The sequence below is a fragment of the Lasiosphaeria miniovina genome, assembly GCF_030549165.1.
Source record: "Lasiosphaeria miniovina strain SMH2392-1A chromosome Unknown B0T26scaffold_1, whole genome shotgun sequence".
NCBI classification, from domain to species: Eukaryota; Fungi; Ascomycota; class Sordariomycetes; order Sordariales; family Lasiosphaeriaceae; genus Lasiosphaeria; species Lasiosphaeria miniovina.
In genome coordinates, this window is record NW_026848220.1 from 7,228,772 (window position 1) to 7,254,985 (window position 26,214).

The 26,214-nt window shown below is 65.1% G+C and overlaps 11 protein-coding genes across 11 annotated transcripts; 5 read left to right on the top strand and 6 right to left on the bottom strand.

Annotated features, from left to right (window-relative positions):
* Positions 1 to 561: 561 nt before the first annotated feature.
* B0T26DRAFT_690721 (phosphatidylinositol phosphatase) lies at positions 562 to 3,277 on the bottom strand. The gene is made up of 3 exons (XM_060441089.1): positions 2,695 to 3,277; positions 919 to 2,642; positions 562 to 863 (listed from the first exon to the last, which is right to left on the bottom strand). Exons 1-3 carry the CDS (start codon positions 2,900 to 2,902, stop codon positions 693 to 695), a joined length of 2,103 nt encoding a protein of 700 aa, XP_060303944.1. The 5' UTR covers positions 2,903 to 3,277; the 3' UTR covers positions 562 to 692.
* Positions 3,278 to 3,442: 165 nt separating this feature from the next.
* On the top strand, positions 3,443 to 5,045 carry B0T26DRAFT_690726 (rab GTPase). Its single transcript, XM_060441090.1, has 4 exons — positions 3,443 to 3,716; positions 3,906 to 3,952; positions 3,996 to 4,187; positions 4,234 to 5,045. The coding sequence occupies exons 1-4, from the start codon at positions 3,644 to 3,646 to the stop codon at positions 4,570 to 4,572; spliced, it is 651 nt and encodes a 216-aa protein (XP_060303945.1). The 5' UTR covers positions 3,443 to 3,643; the 3' UTR covers positions 4,573 to 5,045.
* A 1,106-nt stretch (positions 5,046 to 6,151) lies between these two features.
* B0T26DRAFT_690732 (mitochondrial inner membrane protein Mitofilin) lies at positions 6,152 to 7,628 on the top strand. The gene is made up of 2 exons (XM_060441091.1): positions 6,152 to 7,375; positions 7,426 to 7,628. Exons 1-2 carry the CDS (start codon positions 6,365 to 6,367, stop codon positions 7,468 to 7,470), a joined length of 1,056 nt encoding a protein of 351 aa, XP_060303946.1. The 5' UTR covers positions 6,152 to 6,364; the 3' UTR covers positions 7,471 to 7,628.
* A 285-nt stretch (positions 7,629 to 7,913) lies between these two features.
* Positions 7,914 to 9,467, top strand: B0T26DRAFT_737527 (Mur ligase; the record flags this gene model as incomplete). The annotated part of the gene is made up of 2 exons (XM_060443456.1): positions 7,914 to 9,101; positions 9,132 to 9,467. 2 exons carry the CDS (start codon positions 7,914 to 7,916, stop codon positions 9,465 to 9,467), a joined length of 1,524 nt encoding a protein of 507 aa, XP_060303947.1.
* A 134-nt stretch (positions 9,468 to 9,601) lies between these two features.
* B0T26DRAFT_737528 (Mur ligase) lies at positions 9,602 to 11,208 on the bottom strand (the record flags this gene model as incomplete). Its single annotated transcript, XM_060443457.1, has 3 exons — positions 9,602 to 9,843; positions 9,897 to 11,115; positions 11,176 to 11,208. The coding sequence occupies 3 exons, from the start codon at positions 11,206 to 11,208 to the stop codon at positions 9,602 to 9,604; spliced, it is 1,494 nt and encodes a 497-aa protein (XP_060303948.1).
* A 1,184-nt stretch (positions 11,209 to 12,392) lies between these two features.
* B0T26DRAFT_690737 (chaperonin 10-like protein) lies at positions 12,393 to 13,721 on the top strand. The gene is made up of 2 exons (XM_060441092.1): positions 12,393 to 12,479; positions 12,526 to 13,721. Exons 1-2 carry the CDS (start codon positions 12,465 to 12,467, stop codon positions 13,660 to 13,662), a joined length of 1,152 nt encoding a protein of 383 aa, XP_060303949.1. The 5' UTR covers positions 12,393 to 12,464; the 3' UTR covers positions 13,663 to 13,721.
* Positions 13,722 to 13,798: 77 nt separating this feature from the next.
* Positions 13,799 to 16,389, bottom strand: B0T26DRAFT_635188 (glycoside hydrolase superfamily; the record flags this gene model as incomplete). Its single annotated transcript, XM_060436700.1, has 2 exons — positions 13,799 to 15,844; positions 15,892 to 16,389. 2 exons carry the CDS (start codon positions 16,387 to 16,389, stop codon positions 13,799 to 13,801), a joined length of 2,544 nt encoding a protein of 847 aa, XP_060303950.1.
* A 952-nt stretch (positions 16,390 to 17,341) lies between these two features.
* B0T26DRAFT_95284 (P-loop containing nucleoside triphosphate hydrolase protein) lies at positions 17,342 to 18,737 on the bottom strand. The gene is made up of 4 exons (XM_060448162.1): positions 18,519 to 18,737; positions 18,409 to 18,473; positions 18,234 to 18,357; positions 17,342 to 18,183 (listed from the first exon to the last, which is right to left on the bottom strand). Exons 1-4 carry the CDS (start codon positions 18,579 to 18,581, stop codon positions 17,458 to 17,460), a joined length of 978 nt encoding a protein of 325 aa, XP_060303951.1. The 5' UTR covers positions 18,582 to 18,737; the 3' UTR covers positions 17,342 to 17,457.
* A 288-nt stretch (positions 18,738 to 19,025) lies between these two features.
* Positions 19,026 to 19,914, top strand: B0T26DRAFT_631646 (uncharacterized protein; the record flags this gene model as incomplete). The annotated part of the gene is made up of 3 exons (XM_060436376.1): positions 19,026 to 19,063; positions 19,117 to 19,372; positions 19,420 to 19,914. 3 exons carry the CDS (start codon positions 19,026 to 19,028, stop codon positions 19,912 to 19,914), a joined length of 789 nt encoding a protein of 262 aa, XP_060303952.1.
* Positions 19,915 to 22,354: 2,440 nt separating this feature from the next.
* Positions 22,355 to 23,472, bottom strand: B0T26DRAFT_634954 (uncharacterized protein; the record flags this gene model as incomplete). Its single annotated transcript, XM_060436677.1, has 2 exons — positions 22,355 to 23,238; positions 23,280 to 23,472. The coding sequence occupies 2 exons, from the start codon at positions 23,470 to 23,472 to the stop codon at positions 22,355 to 22,357; spliced, it is 1,077 nt and encodes a 358-aa protein (XP_060303953.1).
* A 1,270-nt stretch (positions 23,473 to 24,742) lies between these two features.
* Positions 24,743 to 26,150, bottom strand: B0T26DRAFT_746901 (uncharacterized protein; the record flags this gene model as incomplete). Its single annotated transcript, XM_060444759.1, has 3 exons — positions 24,743 to 25,209; positions 25,255 to 25,896; positions 25,964 to 26,150. 3 exons carry the CDS (start codon positions 26,148 to 26,150, stop codon positions 24,743 to 24,745), a joined length of 1,296 nt encoding a protein of 431 aa, XP_060303954.1.
* Positions 26,151 to 26,214: the final 64 nt, after the last annotated feature.

Sequence of the window (26,214 nt, forward strand, 5' to 3'; positions counted from 1 at the left end):
GCGAGGCGTTGGGCCGTTGCCCTGGTGTTGGCGTTTGCAGGTGTCGGCTGGGACGAAACTAATATTACCACTACTGCTATTTCTTGCCCGGGGACGGATGGATGGGATAAGCCAGGCGGCGACGCATACTAGCCACCTCCAAAACTGTGCTGGCGATAGAGAGAGGATTGGGGGATTGTTTATTGGGTATCGCTCGTTAGTGCTACTCTGCGGCCTCGTGTCGAGCATCTGCGTATCGCGATAGCTTCTTCATCGTTCAAAACTCTAGACTACTACCTGGGCGCAGCCCGTTTGTTACTACTTGGTTCATGTCTTGTTACCCGTCGGCCGTCTATGTTCTGTTGTATGTTGGGCCACGGTTGGCTGCAGAGAATCAAGGCTGGCTTTCTAGCCATGGGGATCTAAGCGCCGACCCAAAGCCAGAACCTGCCGTCTCCGTTGTAACTCACCATCGTCCCCAGCATGAGGCAGCTCGTCTCCTAGCACCCTTCACTCGCCAGATCCTGCGGCCCCGGAGGGCCGCCGGAGGCACAAAAGGAGTAAGAAAAAGGGTCCAGCTCCCCACCCCGAGAAGCAAGTTGAATAGTATTTTAATCCCAACGATACGATACGTACAGCGCGAGCTCGCACCCAATTAATGCATGCAGGCAAGTCTATCTATGCTAAACACTCACCAATGCTAAATAAACACCCTACTCGATCCGCTTCTTGCCCTCCTCGGCGTTGATGTAGCGCGCCGTGCTGAGGCCGCGCTCGTGCCGCGCCACCAGCGGCCCCAGCAGCCGGTCCTTGCGCACCTTGTTGATGGTCTCGTGGTAGCCCTCGGTGGCCCACGGGCGCGGGTTCAGCTTGGGCCAGTTGACCTGCGATTGTCAGCGTGCGTCTTGGGAGGGACGGAGGAAGGGAAGGGAAACTCACGTAGAGCATGCCGTTGTTCAAGATGAACAGCAGCGACCAGAGCGCCGCCGCGGTGAACACTAGCAAAAACACGCGCAGCGGCCACACGGCGCCGCCCGGGGCGCGCGGCGTCAGCAGCCCCACTAGCACGACGAACAGGCTGAAGGCGGCCACGAAGGGGATGCTCTGGATCAGCACGGGGCGGCGGTCGGCAAACACGAGGCTCGCGCTGGCGGCCGGCTGGTAGGCGCCGAGGAACAGGTCGAAGGCGTCCTGGCGCGGGCCGTCGAAGAAGTTGTTCTTGCAGTAGCGCGTCACTGACACGTTGGCGTCCTGCAGGGCGCCGGCCACGGTGCGCTTGCCCAGCCGCGTCAGGTCCGTCTTCATGGCGCCGGTGCCCGAGTAGGCCTGGGCGACCGTGTCGGCGTTGTCGGCCCACATGTTGCGGAACACGAGCTCGAAGGCGGGGTCCTCGGTGGCAAAGGTGGCGCCGCGCGCGAGCAGCCCCAGGTCCGCCAGCATGCGGTCCAGCGTCCAGCGGCCCAGCATGCTCTGCACCACGTTGGTGCGGTCCAGGCAGTCCATGCAGTTGGTGCGCACCACGCTCGTCTGCAGGCTGCGCACCTCGAGCCGCCCGTCGAGGTGGCTCGCCGGCATGTCGACGGCGCGGAAGTACTGCTGGGCGGCCAGCCCGTCGCGCATGCGGTCGATGAGCAGCTGCGCGCGGTGCATCTGCAGGCCCTTGGTCTCGGCGTGGAAGTCAAAGTAGATGTAGTGCAGGCGGTCGTAGCGCGAGCCTGACCTGCCCGCCTCGACGGTGTGGAACTTCTCGTCAGTGCGCTGGTCGGCCTGCGTGCGCTCCTGCGGCGCCGGCACGAGCGCCTGCACCACGTCCTCGTAGGCCTGCTTGACGCGCATCTCGCGGCCCTTCTGGTTGACCAGGTTGACCAGGTAGTTGTCGCCGTATATGCGGATCTGCTCGTCGAAGTGGGCGCGCGCCGCGGGCAGCGCCGCCTCGACGCTGCGGATCTGCACCTTGGGCGTGTACTTGAGGTTGTTGACCTCGGCCCAGAAGGCCGGCACGCTGCCGCGCGTCTGCACGTACGACAGCACCTGCACCTCGCGGCTGTCGCCGCGCCGCGCGCCGCTCTGCATGGTGTCGCCGCTGCCAGCGAAGCCGCTCACGCCGCCGCCGTCGCCCAGCACCACGACCTGCTCCGTCTCGTTGTAGTTGGCCGCGTGGCCCTCGTCGTCGAGGCCGCGCGTGAAGTAGCGTGTGCCGCCGCGGTGGCGCGACCGCCGCGAGATGAGCGCGACCGTCATGGGCGTGCCCTTGAAAGCGGTCAGGCGGATCTCGAGCGTGCCGAACACGACGGGCAGGATGTAGGGGTCGACGGCGGGCTGGGGCGCCGGCAGGCCGCGGCCGCCGCGGGTGCGCAGGTCGATCAAGTCCGACTGCACGAAGCGGTTCCAGAAGAAGCGGTCGTCGGCGCGCTGCCACAGCGGGCTGGCGGGGTTGTGCTGGGCTTGGCGCTGGAAGCTGTTGGTGAGGTCGATCGAGTACGAGAAGTACATGGGGCCCGACTTGACGAAGCCGCGCAGCAAGCCCAGGAAGCGGTCCTCGTCGGCGTCGTGCACCTGGCGCTCGCGCAGGGGGAGGAACTCGGTGCCGACGACGCGGTAGACCATGTGGCCGCGCAGGCGGCCGACGGGCTGGGCCTTGGTGATGACGACGATGTACTTGTCTGGGCCGGTCAGCGTCAGCGTCAGCAGTTCAGACCAGAGCTGCCGGCCTACCTAGGCGGAGCTTGACGATGCCAAGGATGCCGGCGATGCTCGACACGCGCGACACGCGCTTGTTAGCGAGCAGCGAGGCATCGCTAAGGCGCACGTCGCCCGTAGGGCGGTCGACAGTGAGGGCGGGCGCGTTGGGGCTCGACGGCGAGGCGAAGATGTAGGCGTCGGACGCAGCCTGCACGTTGATGTCGCGGAAGGGCAGCGTCATGGTGGCTGTGGGCTGTTGGGTTGTTGAGCTGTTGAGGTTGTCCAGGCGTTGGAGTCTGTGGTCGTCGGGCTCGTCGGTGCAGCGTGTGCAGCGTGTGCAGCGTCGGTGACAACGTCGTCGTGCAGGCGTCGTGCCAAATTAAGCAGCAAAAATCAGAAATCAGGCCCAAATGCAGCAATTGCTAACACTACTGTTATTGCATGCCAGGCACGCAACGAAGGGACGCAGCCTGCAAGTCGACGGTGCAATCGCGAGTTGTCTTGTACACCTACTGTATCGTACGGAGATGGCAGCCGCGACTCATGAACCAACAGGTGTTGCAGCAGGAGCCTCGCTGCCGCCACCGTACTGCCAGTGGCCACGCACCTGTGGCGTACTCCGACCAGTGACATCAGCATTGGTGGGTCCGTGCCACTAACCTGCCAAGGGCCTGGGGCGTCACGTGAAGTGCACAGACCGGCACCTGCTGGCTGACGTTGTGGCCGGCTGTAGCCCGCCTGGCGCAGGCTGCCGCGCGGGCTGTCTGTAGTGAACGCAGCCCTGCCAACCCTGATCCCGTGGTTCACTCCACCGACACTCACTGCCCTCTGCTGCTACTTGCATCACATTCCGTCTCTGCAGCTGCCTACATCGACGCAAAACACTGACGTCGACGCCGATACCGATCCTGACAGAAGTCGTCCGTCGTCCCGGCACGTCCAGCGCTGCCGTCCATCTAATAGACCATCCGACGCCGCCGCCATGGCAGCTCGAGGACCCCCTGGCGCGCGCGGCATGGGAAACCGCTTTGCCCAGTTCAAGCTGGTGTTGTTAGGTGAGTCGAGACGACATGGAGCAGGGCACGGCGGACGCAAGGTAGGGTAGAGAAGCAGAGTAGACGGGTAGCAGACTGGTAGAAGGGGCAGCAGACGGGCGTCGGACGGACAGAGCAGACGGGCGTCGGACGGACAGAGCAGACGGACAGGCAGGCAAGATTGCAAGAAGACACGCTGACGCGCTGCAGGTGAATCCGCCGTGGGAAAGAGCTCGATAGTACTGCGGTTTGTCAAGGTGAGCAGCCCGCTCCCGTGGCGCGGCCCCGCTGACCCTCCAGGACCAATTCGACTCGTATAGGGAATCCACCATCGGCGCCGCCTTCCTGACACAGACCATCTCGCTCGACGAAACCACGACAGTCAAGTTTGAGATCTGGGATACGGCCGGTCAGGAGCGGTACAAGTCGCTGGCGCCCATGTACTACAGAAACGCCAACTGCGCGGTTGTGGTTTACGACATTACGCAGGCCGTGGGTCTCCCTCTCTCCCCGCGTGGGCTTCGCTGACACGTAGCAGTCGTCGCTGGACAAGGCCAAGGCGTGGGTCAAGGAGCTGCAGCGCCAGGCCAACGAGAACATCATCATCGCCCTCGCGGGCAACAAGCTGGATTTGGTGACGGACGAGCCCGACAAGCGGGCCATCACCGCCGAGGAGGCCGAGAGCTACGCCAACGAGGCCGGCCTGCTCTTCTTCGAGACGTCGGCCAAGACGGCCGAGAACGTCGCCGAGCTGTTTACCGCCATCGCCAAGCGCCTGCCGCTCGACCAGAGCCCGCGGCTCGGCGGCCGGGGCGAGCGTGTCACCCTCGCTCCCGAGAGCGCCAACACGGAGGCGGGAGGACCGTGTGCCTGCTAATCTGCTGCCGGGGACGGTGTGCTAGGGGGTGCTAGTGGCGGGTATGCTGGTGCTGGGTGTGCTGGTGCTGGGTGTGCTGGTGCTGGGTGTGCTGGTCTGGGTGTGCTGGTGCTGGGTGTGCTGGTGCTGGGATCGCGCGGCATGCATGTGAGTGAAGGCACGTGTCACTCGGATTGGTAGAGGCGGGAGCCGGTCCACGACAGACGCGGACGGCCCGCTGGCAGCGTCGATACACATCTGGGCAGTGCGATCTCGGAGTCACGGTGTACGAGGGCTGCGAGAAGCAGTGCCGTTTAATACCTTTTCTTGATGTTCTAGCCTGGTCGGGCGAGCGGGCTGGCCGCTTGCGTATTTGCTGGCAATCACGTTGTTGTACAGTATGTGATGGAGCAACAGCTTGAGGTCTGATAATTCTAATCGAGCATGCTCTTTAGCGGCGTATCCGTTTACGAGTTTGCCGTTGTCTCCTGCAGTGTCCTGGCTGTCATTGTCATAGCAGTGCATGCAATACAGCCGGTGACGCCACGCCAGCCGCTAAGATGGAGTGGGGCTGACGCCTACCCCTGCGCTGCCACGGCCACTGCCACCTGCAGCTTCTTCCACCTCCAACTTTGCCGAGCTGTTTTTGGCGCTCTTCTCCCAAACAACACCACTTCTAAATCGCGCCTCGCCGGCACTCATCGCTCATGCTGCGGACGTCGCTTCGATCCGTGAGGGCGCTGGGCAGCGGGCCTACTGCTGCCTCTGCCGGCCGCCAATGGCACGTCGCCGCCCGGCTGGCGCCCGCGCAGGTATGCCCGTGGATGGTCCGCTGATTGAGCTTCAGACACTAATCGGCTGCCAGAGATACTATGCTAGCGGCAAGAAGCCAGTCATCCCCGACGTCAAGCCAATTGTCCTCCCGTCCTCCGAGACCCTGACGTCGCCCTCCACGCCAGCACCCCCGCTGGTTGAGAAGATCGCCGAGGTCGCTCCCGAGAATGCCCCCCTCGAGCCGCCCGCCCCGGGCTCCCCCGTGCCTCCCGTCGACACTGTCGAGACCGTCGCCAAGGCTGTCCCGCCGCCCCGGAAGGGCTTCTTCCGCCGGCTGCGCAACTACCTGCTGACGCTCGCCCTGCTCGGCGCCATGGGCTTTGGCGGCGGCGTCTGGTACTCGCGCATCAACGACAACTTCCACGACTTCTTCACCGAGTACGTGCCGTACGGCGAGCAGGCCGTGCTGTACTTTGAGGACATGGACTTCCGCAAGCGCTTCCCCAACGTGGCCAGCCGCATGCCCGGCCGCCCGCGCGACGCCGGCGAGCAGGTCCGCATTCCCGCCCAGAGCGGCGCCTCGTGGCGCGTCGCCGACGGCGTCGAGCCCGGCAACCGCCAGTCGAGCGCCGTGCAAAAGACGGCCGCCGCGGCCAAAGAAGTCGTCGCTGCCGCCAAGAGCGCCGTCAAGCCCAAGGACGCCAAGCCCAAGGAACCCGCGCCCGTCGTCGTCGAGGCCAGGCAGGCGACGGCCGCCCTCCCCAGGGTCGAGAGTAAGGAGTTTGTGGAGACGAAGCTAGCCCCTGCCCCGGCTAAGCCCTTGCCCGCAGCACCGGCAGCACCGGCAGCACCGGCAGCACCGGCAGCACCGGCAGCACCGGCAGCACCCGCGAAGACCTCGCCCGCCGTGCCGGCCGCCGCAGCACCCGCTTTCAAGGCGCCCGAGGTAGACGAGCCCTCGCGCTGGCCCCCGGCGTCGCCCATCGACCCGCTGGCCGTCAACGGCGCCGCCGAGCCCGTCGTGCAGGACCTGGTGCGCATGCTTAACGACATCATCACCGTGGTCAACCACGACGGCGCCAACGAGCGCTACGGCGCGACCATCGGCAAGGCCAAGAACGAGCTCGCCAAGGTCGGCCGCAAGATCAAGGCCATCAAGGCCGACGCCGAGCAGGAGGCGGCCAAGAAGTTGCGCGCGCGCGTCGACCATTTCGACAAGGCGGCCAACGAGCTCGTGTCGCGCATCAAGGCGGCCAGGGCCGCGCAGGAGACGCAGTGGCGGCACGAGTTCGAGGCCGAGATGGAGCGCGTGCACCGCAGCTATGACGAAAAGGTCAGGCTGGTGCAGGAGCGCGAGCGCCAGATCATGCAGCAGAAGCTCGACAACACGCTGCTGGAGCACGCCATCGCGCTGCAGCGCCAGTTCGCCGGCGACATCAAGCAGCAAGTCGAGCGCGAGCGCGGCGGGCGGCTGGGCCGGCTGCAGGAGCTGGCGGGCGCCGTGGCGGACCTCGAGAAGCTGGCGACGGGCTGGGGCGACGTGGTCGACACCAACCTGCGCACGCAGCAGCTGCACGTGGCCGCCGACGCGGTGCGCGCCAGCCTCGAGGACGCGGCGCACCCGCGGCCGTTCATCAAGGAACTGGTGGCGCTCAAGGAGATTGCGGCCGACGACGCGGTGGTCGACGCGGCCATTGCGTCGATCCACCCGTCGGCGTACCAGCGCGGCGTGTCGACGGCGGGCGAGCTGGTGGACCGGTTCCGGCGCGTGGCGACCGAGGTGCGCAAGGCGTCGCTGCTGCCCGAGGACGCGGGCGTGGCCAGCCACGCGTCGAGCTACGTGCTGAGCAAGCTGCTCTTCAAGAAGCAGGGCCTGGCGGCCGGCGACGACGTCGAGAGCATCCTGACGCGCACGCAGACGTACCTCGAGGAGGGCAACCTCGACAAGGCGGCACGCGAGATGAACGGCCTGACTGGCTGGGCCAAGACGCTAAGCCGGGACTGGCTGGGCGAGGTGCGCAAGGTGTTGGAGGTGCAGCAGGCGCTGGAGGTGAGTCTGCTGTCCATTGACTGTCCTGATTGTGCTAACACGTATTACAGGTCATCCAAACCGAGGCGCGGCTGCAGAGTCTGAAGGTAGAGTAGCGTATTCAGTGGTCTGGGCTTTGCCGGGTTGTGGTGCTGGATCGGAGAACCGGCTGTATATCAATAGAGGGTCCGTGTCACGGGCCGGGCGTGTCTTCCGGATGACAAAGATTTGCTAGAGGTAGAATTTTGCTGCTGGAATCAATCCATTGACTCGACGTAGACTGCCAGTGTACTGTGACCTCATCAATCCAATTGCAGCACCACCACTCCACTGACGAGACCGCGGTTGCCGCTGCATCACTCCAGCTCCACTGACGAGACTGCGGGTGCTGCTGCATCACTCCAGCTCCACTGACGAGACTGCGGTTGCTGTCTTCAGCGCTCCGCTCGCCGATGGCCTATCGGAGGCCGCCCTGATGTCGCGCGGCTCCATGCGGCTCCAACTCGGCGTCCACGCTTCCGTCTTTTCTCCCACACGACCAGCCCGCACCGTCCACAGCATGGCGTCGCGCACCTACGACGAGGCCCTGCGCCGGCTCGCGCAGCTGCAGTCCAACCACGCCGTGGTGGCCGCCTTCAGCGCCGCCACAAAAACCCCCGGCGGCGACCCCGCCCTCAACGCCCGCGCCATGCCCGAGACGGCCGCCTGGCTGCGCCGCGCCGGCTACGCCCCCGCCGACCTGGCCGCCGGCGGCCTGCGCTGCGTCCACGTCGCCGGCACCAAGGGCAAGGGCTCCGTCACGGCTCTCGTCGCCGCCGTGCTCGCCCAGTACCCCGCCGCCGGCCCCGTCGCCGCCTACACGTCGCCCCACGTCGTTACCGTGCGCGAGCGCATCATGCTGCAAGGCCACCCCATCGCCCCGGCCAAGTTCGCCGCCTACTTTTTCGAGCTGTGGGACCGCTTCACCGCGGCCGCCGCGTCGCCTGAGGCTGCCACCGACGGCCTGCCCACGGCCCGCGACGCCCCCGACGCCGCCGGCCCCGCCACTAAGCCCTTCTACTTCCGCTTCCTGACGATTCTGGCGCTGCACGTGTTTGTGCGCGAGGGCGTGCGCTCCGCCGTCGTCGAGACGGGCATCGGCGGCGAGTACGACCCGACCAACATCCTGCCGCCGCAGGCTGTCACGGCCGCCGTTGTCACGCAGCTCGGCATCGACCACGTCGCCATGCTGGGCGACACGCTCGAGAGCATCGCCTGGAACAAGGCCGGCATTTTCAAGGCTGGCGTGCCAGCGTTCACGCGCCGGTTGGACTCTAACTCGGGCGTCATGGCCGTGCTGCGCGCGCGCGCTGCCGAGAAGGGCGCCAGCGCGCTCGTCGAGCTTGACGACGGCGATGTTGCTCGCTGGCGCGGCGTCGGCGACGGCGCGCGCCTGCAGGGCCCGTTCCAGAAGCACAACATGGCGCTGGCGGCCGCCGCCGCGCGCCAGCACCTCGTCGCGCTGGGCCGCGTGTTCGACGGCGAGTTTGCGCGGCCCGACGCGGGCGGCCCGGCGCTGCTGCAGGCGCTGCCGGCCGAGTTTGAGCGCGGGCTGCGGGCGGCGACGCTGCGCGGGCGCTGCGAGGCGTTTGTCGATCCCGACAGCGGCGCCGAGTGGCTCGTCGACGGCGCGCACACCGAGGACAGCCTCGCGGGCGTGGGCGAGTGGTTTGCCGGCAGGGCGGCCGCGGGACAGCCAGGGGTGCGCGTGCTCGTGTTTAACCAGCAGGATCGCGAGCCGGGGCCGCTGCTAACGGCGCTACTCGCGGGGGCCGCGGCTGGGGATGGGGCCGCGACGCCCGTGTTTACGCATGCCATCTTCACGCGGAACAACGAGGAGCTCGCGGACGAGGACCTGGCGGTGCAGCGCAGGGCTTGCGAGGCGCTGCGGGCACTGCCTGGGGCCACTGGCACCGAGACCCACGTGGTGGGCGCCGTGCGGCCGGCCGTCGAGCTGGCCAGGAGCATTGCCCGGCAGGCTGCGCAGGGGACGCCGTGCAAGGTGCTGGTCACGGGCAGTTTCCACCTGGTGGGCGCGGTGCTGCGGACCGTTGGTCACGATGTGGAAGAGTAGATCTGTATTATTCCCTCTCCCTGAATCTACCGTTTACCTGTCTTGATGACCTTGCCGTCTACTTGCTACCTTGCCGTTTACCTGCCTTGCCATACCTTATTAATTCTCAACATATCAACCACGGGAGCGACTTCCTACAGCGCGTCGGCCCCCTCCAGGATCCCCAGCGCGCCGCCCACCAGGTGCAGGCTGCCCGTGATCAGCGCCTGCACCTTGCCCTCGCCCCCCAGCTCACGCACCCGGTCGATGGCCTCCTCGATGCTGGGCACCACCACCACGTCGGCCGCGGGGTCGAGCACGGCCCACTTGTCGGCAAAGCCGCGCTGCACCGTCATCTGCGCAACGTCCTTGGGGTCGTACTGGTGGTTGACAAAGTCTGCGGGCGTCAGCATGGCAGACAGAGACAGCGTAGGGGGAACAGCAACTCACCCCTCTTGTACCCCGTCTTGGCGTACGTCACGTTGGTGCAAAAGACGACGTGCTGGAAGCCGCGGCCCGCCGGGTCGGCCGCCTTGACCGTGTGGCACAGGCTGGCGAGAAAGTCGACGGCCTCGCTGCGGCCCTGCTGGTTGAAGACGAGCACCCGGGGCCCCGGCCTGCCCGCGCACTCGCCGACGAACCAGCGCGCGGCCATGCGCAGGCTGTCGACCGTGTGCGCGCCGTCGACGTGCCACGCGACGGCGTCCTCCTCCTTGACCTCGCAGCGGCCGCGCCACACGACCTGCTCGAGCCCGTCGACGAAGTCGCGGGGCAGCCGGGCGCCGGGCGTGAAGTCTGGGTCCAGCGCCCGCAGCGCGGCCTCGGCGAGGGCGACGGCCAGCGTGGCGTTCTTCTTCTGGAAGGCGGCGTCGGGGCGGATGCGCACGCCGGCGAGGCGCGGGTCGGGGTCGAGCACGGCCAGGGCGACGCCCTTCTCGGCGGCGCGGTCCTGCAGCACGCGCGCGGCGGCCGGCACCTGCTCGACGGTGAAGGCGGGGCTCCCGACCTTCATGATGCCGGCCTTGTGCCAGGCGATCTTGTCGACCGTGTCGCCAAGCGCGAAGACGTGGTCGATGCCCAGCGAGCTGATGCCGCAGGCGACGGGGCGCTCGACGATGTTGGTGGCGTCGAACTCGCCGCCGATGCCCGTCTCGTAGACGGCCGCGCCGACGCCCTCGCACAGAAAGACGTGGTAGCTGAGCAGGGTGAGGTAGCGGGCGTAGATGGGCTTGGAGGCGGGGGGGAGGTCGGCGTCGGCGGCGTCGGCGGCGTCACCTTCGGCCGGCGACCAGGCCTCGAGGCGGTCCCACACGTCAAAGAAGTAGCGGGCGAACAGCTCCTCGGAGACGGGGGCGCCGTCGATGCGGATGCGCTCGCGTACGGCGATCAGGTGGGGCGAGGTGAAGAGGCCGACGCGGCGGGGGGCAGCGTGGCTCTTGCCGTGGCGGCGCAGGATGGAGTCGACAAAGGCGCAGGTGCTGCCCTTGCCTTTGGTGCCGGCGACGTGGACGACGCCGAGGCGGTCGAGGTCGGCGGGGGCGTAGCCGATGCGGGCGAGGTAGGCGCGCATCTCGCGGACGGACGAGGCATCGGGGCGGATGCCGGCCTTGCGCCGCGCCTCGATGACGGCGAAGGGCGTCTGCAGCGAATTGAGCGCGTCGATGGCGTCCTGGGCGGGTGGTTAGCGGCAAGAAGCCAGGTGGTCAAGATGCCGAGAGACGTCGCTTACAGCGTAGGTGCGGGCAGACGCGGACGAGGCCATGGTGCGGGCAGACGTAGACGAGGCTAGTGACGGTGTCAGGAACGGTGTCGGCGGCTGTGCCAGTGCCGGAGCCGGAGCCGGAGCCGCAGTGTGGAGGGGCAGTCGCGGTCGAGCCTGCCTCGCTAGACTCGCAATGGAAGCTCCACAGCCAAGAGTTAGCCTCGGGTGGGCGATGGGGGCGATGGGGGTGATAGCGGTGGCGATGGCGATGGCAGTCCGCCGCAATGCATGGTGCATGGGTAGCTACCGCTGTGCCTGGCAGATGCGCATGTCCTGCTATGAGTTGTGATTGATGTTGGCGTCGTTGTGGTCGAGCTTGAGCTCGCCTGGGCTCGAGCTTCAGTGCCTGACCCGATTGGCCGCAGGTTCGGCTTGTTCCGGCTTAGTGACGAGCCGCTACGCTAGAGCAGGAAACCGCCGAACATGGTAGGTGGTGCACTGGCCGGCAACGGACGTACCTCGACATTTCATCAGACATGGCATCTGCACGCTGCAGCTTCACATCGCAGCACCGAGTTATTGGCGGCGAACAACTGCCGGCTGTCTCTGCTATCTAGCCGTGCACTGCAACGGCGCCGTCAACGAAGCCTCAATCACGCGCTGCAGACACGCGCGGAAGCAGTGCAGTGCTGCAGGAGACAACGCCCCCAATACGGGATCCGTACAGCCAGCAGCTCACTTCTGCCATGTAGGTGTTCGTAACCAGGTCCTGCACGTCCGCAACGCCTCCCAGCAACCGGGGCCCATCAATTCGTTTGCAAATCTGCCGCTCACCCCAAAACCTGCCTCCCACCCAGCTTGAGCTGCAGCTGCAGCTGCAGCTGCAGAGCTCTAGGCTGGCTGCTCCCCACGACAGCCTATTTAGCCAGCGCTTTTAGCCGCGCCAATCACGGCCAGCGCCAGCAGCCCCGAGGCGTAACAGTGGAGGCGTCGTGGGGAGCGCTGTGGGGGAGCTCCCCGCATTGATCCACGCTCATCTCGACGAGCCCTCCAGCCAGCATCGCCCGGCTCTGAGGAGCAGTGGTCCGCCGTATTTATTCGGCTGTCTTGCGCGTGTCGTGCCTCGTGTGCATCGGGTGCATCAAGTGCATCGTCTGAGCTGGCCGATACCAAGCCCACCAACATCAGACGGACAGACCAGACCACAGACCAGACCACAGACAGAGACCACAGACCAGACCACAGACCAGACCACAGACCAGACCACAAACCAGACCACTACACTTACAGACGCAGACAACACTAGACAGAGAGCTATGGCTGGCACATCTGTAAGCCTCTAATCCGACCCAGTCCACGTCGATGCTGACCCCCCAGAACCTCTCCTTCATCCTCAACAAGCCCCTCGATGTCGAGTTCCAGGAGCGGCCGCGCCCCACGCTCAAGTCGCCCCACGACGTCATCGTGGCCGTCAACTACACGGGCATCTGCGGCTCCGACGTGCACTACTGGCAGCACGGCGCCATCGGCCACTACGTCGTCAAGGACCCCATGGTGCTGGGCCACGAGTCGGCCGGCACCGTCGTCGAGGCCGGCGCCGCCGTCACCACGCTCAAGGTCGGCGACCGCGTCGCCCTCGAGCCCGGCTACCCCTGCCGCCGCTGCCGCGCCTGCCTCGGCGGCCACTACAACCTATGCCCCGACATGGTGTTCGCCGCCACCCCGCCCTACGACGGCACGCTGGCCGGCTTCTGGGCCGCCCCTGCCGATTTTTGTTACCGCCTGCCTGACGCCGTCTCGCTGCAGGAGGGCGCCCTGATCGAGCCGCTGGCCGTCGCCGTCCACATTGTGCGCCAGGCCCAGGTCTCGCCCGGCCAGTCCGTCGTCGTCATGGGCGCCGGGCCCGTGGGTCTGCTGGTCGGCGCCGTCGCCCGCGCGTTCGGCGCCACCACCGTCGTCGCCGTCGACATTGTGCCGTCCAAGCTCGAGTTCGCCAGGTCGTTCGCCGCCACCCACACGTACCTGTCGCAGCGCGTCGCCCCCGAGGAGAACGCGCGCAACATCCTCGCCGAGGCCGGTCTGCCTGCGGGTGCCGACGTCGTCATTGACGCCTCGGGCGCCGAGCCGTCCATCCAGGCCAGCCTGCACGTCGTGCGCGTCGGCGGCACGTACGTGCAGGGCGGCATGGGCAAGCCCGACATCACCTTCCCCATCATGGCGCTGTGCCTCAAGGAGGTGACGGCGCGCGGCTCGTTCCGGTACGGCAGCGGCGACTACAAGCTGGCCATCGACCTGGTCGCCGCCGGCCGCATCGACGTCAAGCGGCTGGTCGATGGTGTCGTTGCCTTTAAGGACGCCGAGGAGGCCTTCCGGAAGGTGCACGGGGGCAAGGTCATCAAGATTCTGATCGCGGGGCCCAACGAGAAGATCGAGGGCGACAAGCTCGACACGGCGGCACCGGCGGCGGCACCGGCACCTGCTGAGGGCGCGGCCGAGGCAGCGGGCTGCTGCTAAGTTGCCGGGGCTGCTGCTAGCTGGGGTCTAGGGGGCTGCCTGGGGCTGCCTGGGGCGGCGGCGTACGGAGTTGTTTCATGTTGTATTTCTATCTTCATCTACTAGCATCTAGACAGCCAATCCATGACTACCCTGCCTACATCCCCAGGTACCGCGTCTCAATCTTGGTCGCCGCCGTCGCCCCCCGCACGCCAATCGTCACCACCTCGCCCGGCACTATGTCGACCAGGTTGTCGTCGAACTGCACCGCGTCGTCGTCGCACTCGAGCGCCACGCCCTTGACGGGCACCTCGGCGCTGACGGCCACGGCGCGCGCGTCGGCGCTCAGCTCGGCCCGCAGCCGCTGCGGCTTCTGCAGGTGCAGGTACTTGAGCGGCTCGGGCCAGTTGACGTAGCGCGCCAGCTGCTCGCCGCCGGGCCCGACCAGGTACGCGGCCACGACGGCGCGCGCCTCGTCGCCCTTGCGGAGGGCCGGCACGTCGCGCGCCGCCAGCTCCGTCGACCGGTTCCCGGGCAGCGCCACCCCCGAAGCCACTACCTCGCTGAACGTCTCGGCGCCCGTCTCGACGTCCCACGCCCTAACCACGCAGTCGACTGCTAGGCTTTCGAGGGTTAGGTTGCTGCCCCACACCTCGACCCGCGTGCTCGTGTCGACGACGCGCGTGTACTTGTCGCGCGGGTGGCGGTGCTCGCGGCGCGCGATGCCCACGCTCAGCGGCGCCATCTCGCGCTTGACGGCGAAGTAGGCATGCTTGGGCCGCAGGTAGAAGTCGACCATGCTCCAGCTGGTGACGGGCCAGCAGTCGTTGACCTGCCACACCAGCGCGCCGCCGCAGTACTCGCGCCCGGGGCCCTTCCACTGGCGCTTCCACAGGCGGTACGCCGACGCGAGGCACTCGGCCTGCATCAGCTGCGTCGCGTACACGAACTGCTCGAGCGGGTCCGGCGCGTACCGCAGGTTCTCGACCAGGTACAGGGCGATGCGGCGCTCGTGGCCCTCGGCCTTGTTGTGGAAGTCGACCGTCGACGACTGCGCGAAGCGGTCGGGGTCGTCCTTGCCGAGGGGCAAGTACGCGTCGATGGTCTTGACCGACGGGAACGCCTGCATGCCGAACTCGGACACGAAGCGGCCGCCCAGCCGGTCAAAGTCCTGCCACTTCTCCTGCGTGCCGTGCCACACGTTCCACTGGTGGATGTCGCCGACGGTGGCGTCGTGCGTGTCGCGGCCCGCGCCCCACGGCGACCCCGGGTGGTACGGCGTGTGCGGGACCAGCTCGGCGCACGCGTCAGCCAGCACCTTCTCGTAGATGTAGCGCGCGGGAAAGTCGGTGCGCAGCCAGCTCTCGGCGTCCTTGTTGGCGAAGTCGTACGTCAGGCCCTCGCTCTCTTGGTACTGGTAGTCCTCGTTGTTGCCGGCCCAGATGACCACCGAGGGGTGGTGCCGCAGCAGCCGCACGTTGGCGCGCGCCTCGCGGTCGACCGACTGCAGCAGCGCCGGCCACGCCGGGTAGTTGCCGCAGCCGAACATGAAGTCCTGCCACACCAGCACGCCGTGCTCGTCGCAGGCATCGTAGAAGGCCTGCTCCTCGTAGATGCCGCCGCCCCACACGCGGATCATGAACTGGTTGCCGTCGGCCACCAGCTTGACCCAGTCAAAGTACTTTTGCCGGCTGATGCGCGGGATGAAGTTGTCGGCCGGGATCCAATCGCTGCCGCCGCAGTACAGCGGGATGTTGTTGACCTCGAAGAAGAAGCTGGTGCCGGGCTGGTCCTCGAGCGCCCGCTGCACGAGCTCGGCGCGCCGCAGCCCCGTCTTCTTGGTGACGGCGTCGACGTCGGCCCCGCCGCTGACGAGCGTCGCCGTCACGGTGTAGAGCGGCTGCTTGCCGTAGCGCACGGGGTACCACAGCGCAGGGTCGGCGATGTGGAACGACGCGCTGGCGGTGGGGCCGGCCGGGACCGTCTCCGAGGCGACGGGCGTGCCGTCGAGGGAGACGTCGAAGCGCACGCTGTCGGCGGCGTCGGCGCCTTCAACCTCGGCCGTGACTCTGATGTCGGCCGAGCACAGCGACTTGTCGACGGCGGCGTCGAAGCTGAGGTCGGCGAGCCGCGCCGAGTACATCTCGAGGTTGATCGGGCGCCAGGGGCCGCAGGTCAGGAGCGCCGGGCCCCAGTCCCAGCCCTGTCGGTGTCAGCAAGGCTCCGTCTCGACAGGGCAGAAGAACTCACCCAGTGGTACTGGGCCTTCCTCACGGCCAGGCGCGAGCTGTCACCGTTCCAGCAGCCCCACTTGTGGTCCGGGTGCTGCTCGACCAGCTTCCAGCCGCGCAGGTAGGCGCTGTCGAAGGAGATGACCAGCTCGTTGTCGGGGCGCAGCAGGGCCGTGACGTCGACGCGCTCGGGCACAAACATGTTGTCCGTCTCGAGGATGGCGGTGCCGTTGAGCACGACGGTCGCAAAAGTGTCGAGGCCGTCAAAGGCGAGCACGGCGCTGGCGCCGGCGGCGACGGGCGGCGCGGCAAAGGCGGTGCGGTAGACCCACTGCGCCTCGCCGACCCACTGCACGTCGAGCTCGTTCTTGCCGATGAAGGGGTCGGGGATCAGGCCGTGGTGCAGCAGGTCGAGGTGCACGTTGGTGGGGAACTGGCTGACGGCGCGGAACGGCTCGTCGGTCTTGTCCTGCCGGAACTGCCAGTTGGCGTCGACGGGGATGACGACGCGGGCCATGGTGGGGGGTGGTGGTGATAGTGGTGAAGGTGGTGATTGTGGTGAAGGTGGTGAAGGTGGTGAGGGGAGGTGAGGCGTGGTTGGGGGGGGGAGGAGGGGTCGGCGGGGTCGAGAGTGTAGACGCTGCTCTAGACGCTGCTCAAGATAGCTGCTCAAGATGGCTGCTCAGATGGTCGAGAGATCTGCTCGACTACATGGCCACCGTCGGGACGGCTGTATTTATGGGCGCTGGCCGTCGGGGCTGCCGCGTTGGCGACGGCGGGAGAGCGATGGCCGAGGCGAATGGGGAGCGATGCAGGCGCCCGACCCCACCGTGCCAGCATGGCGGGTGCAGAGCATGCAGCTTGTTCTGTACGGTATCCGTCACGCCAGATGTATTGCATCTAGTTGTATTGTACTCCGTACAGCGTTGCCGCACAATTTGCCTGGCTCTGTATTCGAGGTAGCCATGCATTGCTGAACTGAATTGACGAATACCTGCACTTGTCATTGTCGCTGCTTGCTGCGAACCATCGCAAACACCAAACCAGAGACACTCGCAGCCCGAGGCCATGTCATCCAATTCAACTCGCGATGGAGCTCGAGCGGCCGCATGCATGGGATGCGGCTTGGCCGCGGAGGGAGGCTGTCCGTTCCGCTTTAGGCTAAATCGACCCACAGCGCGGCTGCGGGTCGCAGCCTCGTGGACGCCGTACGGGGTCATGCCGCACACTCGCCGTGGGAATTGAATCGAGTGGTGGTGGTGAGTGGTCGAGGTGAGTGGTGAGCGGTGAAGGGAAAACGGGCCGCGCCGGCGGTCCAACAGCGTCCAGCGGCGGTCCAACAGCGTCCAGCATCCAGCGTCACCTGCACGGGTATCGGCGCAGGTCGAAATAATTATTAATGCGGGTGCTGACCCGTCTATAGCGCGCCGACTCCATGCTACGGCCAGCCGCCTATCGATGCCAAAAGAATGCCGCAATCGATGCCAAAAAGAATGCCGCAATCCATACATGCTGCAGCCCGTGTTACCGCAATAGGTGGTATCAGGTAGATAGGTATCAGGAAAGAAACAGGCAGGAACACATGCTAGCAGCACCCGCGCGGCCGCCGCCGGTTGCTGAGCGTAAACACCTCCTCCCACTCGCGCATGGCCTGGGGCCCGCCGCGCTTGCGCCGCCGCCGCCCGCCGCCCACGTCGTCGGCCGTCAGCGAGCTCTTGATGCTGGCGCCGTCGCTGGCCCCCGCGTTCCACGCCCCGCCCGCGTCGCCGTACTGGATCCCGCTCATGGGGTCGTCGGGGTCGATCTCGCCCAGCTCGATCTTGGTCAGGATCATGCGCGCCAGCCGCCCAAACACCTCGTCGACGCCCTCGCCGCTGAACGCGCTGACCTCCACCGTCACCGGGATGTTGACCGTGCTGGCCCACCGGCTGGCCTCGACCGCCGACACCTCGCGCCCGTCGGGCGCCACCGTCGCCTTGAGCTGCGCCCCCAGCCCCTGCGTGCCGAGCGTGTTTGTCGATGAGTGCGAGCTCGGCTGCGGCTGCGGCGTGCTCGCGTACGACGCCGACCCCGCGCTGTTTGGTGTTGGCGGCGGCCCGAGCGGCGCGTCGCCCGCCAGGTCCAGCTTGTTGCCGACCAGCAGCAGCGACAAGTTGGGCGACGCCAGCGCGCGCGCGTCGTTGAGGAACGGCTGCAGGTTGGCAAACGTGTTTTGCGACGTGACGTCGTAGACGAGGATCGCGCCCGCCGCGCCGCGGTAGTAGGACCGCGACACGGACCGGAACCGCTCCGTGCCCGCCGTGTCCCAGAGCTGCCGGTCAGCGGGTGTGGGCGAGGTGCAGGTCAAGGGCAAGGAGGTACCTGAAGTTTTATCCGCTTCCGCCGCGCGCCCGTCCCGACCTTGATGATCTTGCTCGCAAACTCGACGCCGATTGTCTGCGACGACAGCAGCCGCCACTCACTCTTGACGAAGCGGTGCAGGAGGCACGACCTGGCCGTTAGCGGCGCCCGCTGAAGCTGTTGCGGGGGTACTTACTTTCCCGTCCCGCTGGGGCCGAGCAGGATGATCTTCGCCAGGTAGTCGTACATGCTCCCGAGTTCCTATTGACGTCAGCGCCGTGTGAGACCGAGGCTACCGGTGCGTACCTGGTCGCGGGACGTGCCCGTGCTGTCCTCGCTCGCGGCCGAGGGCCGCCGCGGTCTCGTCATGGTGCTGGTCGCGACAGTTGCGGGACGCTGGAGGCGGTTCGGTCGACGCGTCAATCAATCTGTGTCGTCGAGATCTAGGGCGGGCAGCGTTGCTGAGGCGTCGCAGCGTGTCGCCACGCATAAATGAAGGGTCCACCTGCTTATCTGGGGTGGGACACACAGCGGGACATTGACGTGGGCACGAGATTTGGATGTGGGGGCTGCAGCAGGGTCTGATGTGTCAGCCACGCCGCCCGTGCCACCGGCAGATCAGCCAACAGCTGGCGCGCGTCGGCGTCGGCGTCGGCGTTTGGCGAGCCGAGGTTATCGCGGCTCACCAACGTCATGCAGTCTCAAGCTGCCACGCATCTCATCTCATCCATGATCCCGTCATGATAGCTTATAGGCACCTCACTCATCTCACTCGTCCCGATCTCACCGAGCTGGGCTGCACCGAGTAAAGTCATGAAGATCCAAGGGCGCACGTTTGTCGTGTCGGGCGGGTGAGCACTCAATCACATGCATCACGACTCACGAGCACCAGCTGACGGCACAGCGCCTCGGGCCTGGGGCGGGCGTGCGTGCTGGACATTTGCAGCCGCGGCGGCAGCGCGGCTATCCTCGACATGAATGAGGAGCTGGGCCGCGCCCTCGCCGCGCAGCTCGGCGGCTCTGCGCGCTTCTTCGCCTGCGACGTCGCCGACACGGCCAGCATCGCCGCCGCCGTGCAGGACCTCGCCGGCTGGGTAATGCAGACCGGGAAGCAGCTCGGCGGCATCATCCCGGCGGCTGGCGTCGGCCGCCCAGGCCTGGTATGTCGTGTGCGTGTTTGGCTGGTCTGCAGCGCTGACGTGTGTAGGTCCTCGACAAGAGGGGCGCCCCGCTGGCTATCGAGGCCATCGACTTTGTCATCAACATCAACCTGCGCGGCACGCTGGATCTCGTACGGCAGGTGCTTCCCCAGCTGGCTGCCGCGCCGCCCGACGGCCCCGACGGCGAGCGCGGCGTCGTGGTCATGGTCGCCAGCTCGGCCGCGTTCGAAGGGCAGATGGGGCAGGTCGCGTACGCAGCGAGCAAGGGCGCTGTGGCGGCCATGACGCTGCCCATGGCGCGGGACCTGTCGCGGTTTGGGATCCGCGTCGCCACCATCGCGCCGAGCATGTTCGACTCGGCCATGACGGCCGCCATGTCCGACAAGGTGAAGAAGGGGCTGGAGAAGGCCATGGAGTTTCCCGTGCGCGCCGGCAAGCCCGACGAGTTTGCGTCGCTGGTGAGGCAGATTATCGAAAACGTCATGCTGAACGGCGTCGTGATTCGGCTCGACGGCGCCACGAGAATGCCGAGCAAGCTGTAGCGTGCGAGTGCTCGAGGCGTGAACATGAATCCTAGGCTGCTAAAATAGACCGAGGCTCAATCAATCACGAGGTTCCACAGGTCCGAAGCTTGGCTAGACATTTTGGTGTAAATTACAATCCCGGAGCTTTGGTGATAAATCCCGAGAGGCCTAGACAAACCCACGGCTAGAACACCCTCTAGAACCACAGCTAACTTGCAAATCCCGAGACACGATTTGCAGACTGTAGGGCCTCAGCTATAAACCCAGTCTCGGTAGAACCAGTCTCGGTAGAACCTAGCCTCGGCTGAACCACAGCCAACTTGTAGGCCGTAACCTCAGCCATCATCCGCGGCCAAATCCGAGGCCGACCTCTCCCTAAGGCATAAATAAATTCCTACACTAACTCGCAAGTACCAAGTCTCCCGCCCGTCAGGCCAACTGATTCCGGCGCCTGACGGAGGTAGGTCAGCACAGTCGAGACATCAGCGCACAGGAAACACGTACTAACTACAGCTTCAAATCCCACCGCTGGGCTTGGTGGGCTTGCCAGCATCGTCACGACGCACGGGGCCTTTGGGCTTGTAGTGGTCCGAGTAGAAGTGGCGATGGGGCGAACGGTCGCGGCGCTGGACAGGCGAGCGGCCGCGGTGGGGCGAGCGGCCGCGGTGGGGCGAGCGGCCGCGGGGCGAGCGGGGGCGATGTCCCTGGGGCGAGCGCGAACGCATTCCCGCCTGGCGAGCCAGACGGGAGCCGGCATCAAAGCCCTCGAGGAAGGCTCTGGCCACCTCGGCATTGGCTCGCGAGTGCGGCGGCACCGAAATGCCCACCGTATTCTGGATCTGGTCCAGCAGTCTGGTGTGCTCCTGGTCCACGCCACGGGCGGTGTTAGTGTGTCCGGGGATGGCTGACTGGGCGCGGGGAAACTCCTGCTTGATCTTTACACCTGGGACGCCGACGGGGGCACTGACAGGACTAACATGCCCCCTGTCGGGAACGGGCCATTTCGAGATGATTGCCAGCGCCTTGGCGGCAACAGCACCCTTGGCGGCAGTCGGGCAAGAACGAGCCTTATCTCCCTTGACCATCATGTCCCGGAGCTTGACGTTGCAAAAGTATCCCTGCGGGGTTGTGATTTCAAACCACTCAGGGTTGAAGCTCCGTCTCTGACACTCCAGAGAAAGAAGCATCACGTTTCCCACCTTTGGGATTCCGCGCTGCTCCTTTGGGACTCCGCGCTGCTCAGAACGCTGTGCCTCATTGGAAGGCTTGAGCTCACGACGCTGTGCCTCACTGAGAGGCTGCGGCTCACGACGCTGGATGGGTATCGAGACAATGCGCTGCTGTTGCAGGACACTGCGCTGCTGTTGCGGCGGGCCGCCAGCTCGAGGCGTGAAATGGCCCGCAACTGAAAGCACAGGGCCCTCGCCGTTGAATCTCATCTGCGGATAGGCGAGACGACCGCCACCGTGGACGGCCACCCCGGTGACCCCACCAGTGCCAGACGGGACCCCGCCCAGAACCGACGTTCGGAACCGGTCCTGAGGCGTGCCCGCTTCAGGCATCGGGCCGGAAGCCAGACGAACGATGCGCGGCTCGACAATTGAACGAACGGGGTTGTGCGCGGCGGTATAGCGCGGGAAGGCCTCGTCGACGGACGGGCCAGCGCCGGCCTGGGGGTGCGATCGACCTGGGTCGCCAGCTATCCAGTGTTAACAACGCACAGGTTTGAAGCCGACGGCTGGACCATACTGTTATTGCCCTCGGCCTTGAACACCATTACTTCATGATGCTGGGGGAAAAAACTATTCAGGAACTTGTCCGCATCCTCCATCGCCACAAGCTCCGCGGGGGGGGCCGGCCGGGCCATCGGGCCCTCCGCGGGCGGGGCCATCTGAGAGCGAACCATTGTAATGGGCGGATTGGGGTCCATGTTGTCAATTGAGTACAAGAATGTAAACACCTGTTACAGGATATGCTGAGTGTGAGGTGCTGTCGTGAGGCCCAGGGAAAGGTAGCCGCGGTGGAAAGGCGGGATTGATGTGCCGACCAGCGCAGAACCAAACGCGTGTGCAGACGCGTCAAAGAACAGGTGCAAGAACAAGAGGTGCGACAACAAGAGGTGCTGGTAGATGGGCAGTCAAAGAGCGCAAACTGCTGACACCTGAAGAGCAATCTAGACCGCGGTGGAGGACGAGGTTCTTGGAGGGGTTTCCAGGAGCGCGTGGAAATCGGTGAGGGGTTCAGAATGAGGGAAGGCACTAAAGAAAGCAAATAGACTAGGAAAGGAAGGTGCGCACGTGCAAGGAAGTCCATTCACGCGCCTTCTGATCTAGTCGCGCCTGCCTGAGATATCTTCCGCATTACTGCTGGTACGTTACCATCACCCTGCTGTCCCGCATACCGTAACTGCACTGTATTGGACTCGGTACTGCTGTCCAACCACACGGAGCTGCATTACTCAGTACAGGCTCTGAACCAGCGGCTCGCCCCTCTCCCAGCGCTGGATGTTCTCAACCTGCTGCTCGTACCACCCCTCCAGCGTCGACTCCTCGACGTACCCCATGTGCGGCGTCAGGAGCACGCTGCTTCGTCCGTCCTCCCCCCACTTCGTCGTCCGCCACTTGCTCTCCAGCGGCAGCGGCTCCAGCTCGAACACGTCCAGCGCCGCCGCCCGAATCTGACCCCTCTCCAACACGCCCAGCAGGTCCTCCTCGACCACCAGCGGCCCCCGCGACGTGTTGACGAAAATCGAGGTAGGCTTCATAAGCGACAGATCCGCAGCCGAGATGCCGCCCCGCGAGCGCTCCGACAAGACGACGTGGACGCTGAGGATGTCGGCGGTCCGGAACAGCTCCTCCTTGCCGACCGCCCTGAACGTCTTGCCGCCCTCGCCGTCGGCCGCAAACCCGGCAGCCCGTGCCCTCTCGTCAGCCGCCTCCTGCGTCAGGTTCGGGCTCCACGCGACCACACGCATACCAAACGCGAGATGCATGATCTTGGCCACGGCGACGCCCAGCCGCCCGAGTCCGACGGTGCCGAACGTCTTGCCCCGCAGGCTGACGGCCGCGGCGGTCTGCCAGCCCCCAGACTTGACAGCATGGTCATCCCGGGCAATGTTTCGCGCCGCTGCCAGGATCATAGCTACACAATGCTCGGTGGTGCTGACAGACCCGACCGACCCTGCGTGCGCCTTGTCCACAGCGCCAGCGACCGGGATCTGGCGCTCCTTGAAGGCGTCAAGGTCGAGCGCCAGGTTGCGGTTGCCCGTCGTGAGCAGCAGCTTGAGGTTCGGCAGCCGGGCAATCAGGTCTCGGGGGAACGGGGTGCGCTCCCGCATGGTGGCTGGCGGTCAGCTTTGATTATACAGTGGGCGGTGTGCTTACAAATGATGGCGAAGGGCTCGAGCCGCGCGACGAGTTTGTCTCTGACGTCTTGTGACGTCTCCGCGTGGCTGTACGGCCGCAGCGTGTCCTTGATGAAGGTGACCTCGTACTTGGCAGGACCTAGAGCCTTGAACTTGTGCTCTGAGAACCCCTGGTAGTCGTCGAGGACTGCGATTTTCGTGGCCGGCGACATGGTGCTCTTGGCTCTGCTGTGGTGAGTCTCGGCTGGTGCTCGGGATGTCGTTGTCTTATACCCGTGCGGCTCCGAAAGCCGGACAGCCGCGATTCCGTCATTCGAGGCGCAGCTACCCCGCAACCCGGGCTAACGACAGGCATCGGCAATTAGCACGGCTGCAAGGGGCCTAGATAGTGGAGCGGAGCTTACATTGACGACGTTCGATTAGTTATCGCCTCACGAGACTTTCCTGTCCCTGGATTCCTTTAGATTCGCTATTTAAACCACAACCACAAAGTGGAACAAATCCCAACGGTTTGTCTCTATTCCTCAAGTCTAGTTCTTAGCCCGAGTTTGAATTTGGTATCGAAGGAAACGCCTAGTTCCTCGACTCCGCGCGAATCAGTGCTCTGGTATCCTAGTGCTTGCAAGCTAGGGCCTCGGCGTAATCTAACCACTAGACAGATCATGTAACGATGTTGTACGGTTCTACCCACGGGCATATTGACAACGGAAGGACTACGGTGATGCCTTGCTACAAAATCTATGACTGCCGAGATTTTTTTGTGATTATTCTATTCCTGCTTTCTAGAGTGCGAACGAGCGATGCTGCGAAGACGTAATCTGGGTATCGGTCTGGCCCAAGGCTGAGGTGAAAGTGTCGGAAGTTGACCGCTTTGCCGACGGCGCACTGAGCATTCGTAGGAGGTAACTATCAACGCCAGGCCTGCCGGTATCTCCACGGCGTTATCGTCGCCGGTTGGCCGCAGTGGGACGGCCGAGGTTGTGTTTGTAATTGCCGATGTGTGATTCGGTAGTATCGATCGACAGGTGGAGGACTGTCGAGAATTTCACGCCGAGACGCTGACGGGAGATGGCGTCGTGTCGAGCGGTAGCTGACGCCTTCGGCAATCCGAACAGAGGAAAACTAGGATACCCGACAAGGTCATCGCGTCGTCACCGTCAAGTCTAGCGGTAGAATCAATCAAACAATCAGTGGTTGTCTAAAATGTTGGAGGGTTGAAGGAGCGGATTGGAGCTCTAGAGGGGCACCCTGTTGCTGCACCAGTGGAGAACGGAAGGTAGCGCCTTCCTGCTGACAAGAAATCACGCAAACGAGGAGCTCCACTGGCAATCTCAACAGCGATGTGGTTCCCCAAGCATAGCGAGCAACCTCAGGCAATGGCCTGTAAATAATATGAACAAAAACATCGCCGCCTTCTACACCGTATCTTACAATAGCCAAGTGGTATCCATTGCTACGCCGATTATCGGCCCCCCGCCTCTATTAATGTTTCAGCCACTTGCTCACCTCGCCGTTCCTCCACGCCAGCATCGCCTGGGCCATGGACTCCTGCCGGTCGATAATGTTCCGGTGGACTGCCGCTCGCATCTCCAGCACAAACTCTCTGTGCGCGGGGCCGCCCGAGAAAATCGACTCGACACCCGATTCCAGCGTCTTGAGCTTGCCAAGCAGGCCGGGCGTGGCTGGCCGGTTGCGATTCACTATCTGCGGAGCCACGGCTGGCTCTCCCGGCGCTAGACTCTCCTTTAGGATGCAGTCATCGATCTTCTTCAACATCCTGTAGATGTTAGGGTCCTCGAAATGGCCCGTCTCGAGCTTGACGTTGTGTTTTTTCAGGTCCTTTTTCACCCGCTTGACGCAGTCTCGTGCCTCTCTGCTGACAGCTTTCTGGTCGTCTAGGTATTTCCGCATATATCTCAAGATCCTTCCCTTTTCGTCTTCCCTCCGCTCTGCGCGTGTCAGCATAACTCGCATCTCCGGGGTGCAGAACCTACTGTCCAATCCCTCTTCGCCAGTGGCCTTCAAACGCTCGACGGGCGTCTCGAGGACGGCCTCCGACGCATTGGTCCAGTCCCAAACAACCGTCTTGAGCTCGCGCTTGAACACGTCGTCCCACTCGAGCACAAGAGCAATGTTCGCCAGCTGGAGCGCCGTCAGCCGGCTCCAGTGGGCCGTTTCCGAGTACCAGCACTGCCACTGGCTGGACCGCGACGACTGGCTCGCCTGCGACTTGCGGACGGCGTGGCGGGAGTTGGACTTGGAGGCGATGAGGCCCCCGTCGCCGTCCGTGGCCTCCCACGTCGGGCAGGCTCGAAGCTGCTTTGCGACGACCTCGAAGAACCACATGACGTTGGCTTCGAGGCAAAGCAGATCTACAGTCTGGCGCCGGTTGGCTGTCTCGGGTCCGATTTCGTTGAGCACCCGCGTGGCCGTGTCGGCATCGAAGCCGTCTGACTTGGAGATCACAGGCTCCCACCGGTGGTGGGGGCGGCAGCGAAGGTCATCGACGCGCGCGCGGATCAGGGGCGACACAGCGCTGAGCACCTCGACGCGCCCAGGCGCCCAGGCCGGCGTGATGCTAGTCCTGACATTTCCCTCCCACTTGATGAGGACCCGTTCGCAGATGGGATCTGAGGCTTGGGCATCACGTCAGCCAGCGTCCGCTCGGCACGTCACGGCACCGACGGCTAGAACGTTACGTACCTTGCTCGGCATGCTGGGTCCCGCTGGGTGCGCTCCCCTGCGGGGGAGCCTGGGTTATTCTGTCCGCCTCGAGAGGCCCCCGGACCGGGCCGGGGGCCGTGCTGCTCGGGATCGGCCGCCGCTTGACCGGCGCCAGGGCTGCCGAGCGAGGGTCAAACCCGAATGGGGCCTCAAAGGGCCCTGGCATCGGCGGGGTGTCGCGGAGCAGCCAGAGCTTGAACAAGGCAACGCCTTCTCATGGCAACGAAAAT

What these genes read in the sequence shown, in the direction of transcription:
- B0T26DRAFT_95284 (XM_060448162.1), bottom strand. Translation starts at nt 18,581, where the DNA reads ATGACGAGACCGCGGCGGCCCTCGGCCGCGAGCGAGGACAGCACGGGC. An exon ending in CGGGCACGTCCCGCGACCAG is followed by an intron (nt 18,474 to 18,518) that starts GTACGCACCGGT and finishes TGACGTCAATAG; the next exon opens with GAACTCGGGAGCATGTACGA. An exon ending in GGCCCCAGCGGGACGGGAAA is followed by an intron (nt 18,358 to 18,408) that starts GTAAGTACCCCC and finishes GGCCAGGTCGTG; the next exon opens with CCTCCTGCACCGCTTCGTCA.
- B0T26DRAFT_690726 (XM_060441090.1), top strand. Translation starts at nt 3,644, where the DNA reads ATGGCAGCTCGAGGACCCCCTGGCGCGCGCGGCATGGGAAACCGCTTT. An exon ending in GTTCAAGCTGGTGTTGTTAG is followed by an intron (nt 3,717 to 3,905) that starts GTGAGTCGAGAC and finishes GACGCGCTGCAG; the next exon opens with GTGAATCCGCCGTGGGAAAG. An exon ending in TTTACGACATTACGCAGGCC is followed by an intron (nt 4,188 to 4,233) that starts GTGGGTCTCCCT and finishes GACACGTAGCAG; the next exon opens with TCGTCGCTGGACAAGGCCAA.
- B0T26DRAFT_690732 (XM_060441091.1), top strand. Translation starts at nt 6,365, where the DNA reads ATGCTTAACGACATCATCACCGTGGTCAACCACGACGGCGCCAACGAG. An exon ending in AGGTGCAGCAGGCGCTGGAG is followed by an intron (nt 7,376 to 7,425) that starts GTGAGTCTGCTG and finishes CACGTATTACAG; the next exon opens with GTCATCCAAACCGAGGCGCG.
- B0T26DRAFT_690721 (XM_060441089.1), bottom strand. Translation starts at nt 2,902, where the DNA reads ATGACGCTGCCCTTCCGCGACATCAACGTGCAGGCTGCGTCCGACGCC. An exon ending in CATCGTCAAGCTCCGCCTAG is followed by an intron (nt 2,643 to 2,694) that starts GTAGGCCGGCAG and finishes TGACCGGCCCAG; the next exon opens with ACAAGTACATCGTCGTCATC. An exon ending in TGAACAACGGCATGCTCTAC is followed by an intron (nt 864 to 918) that starts GTGAGTTTCCCT and finishes TGACAATCGCAG; the next exon opens with GTCAACTGGCCCAAGCTGAA.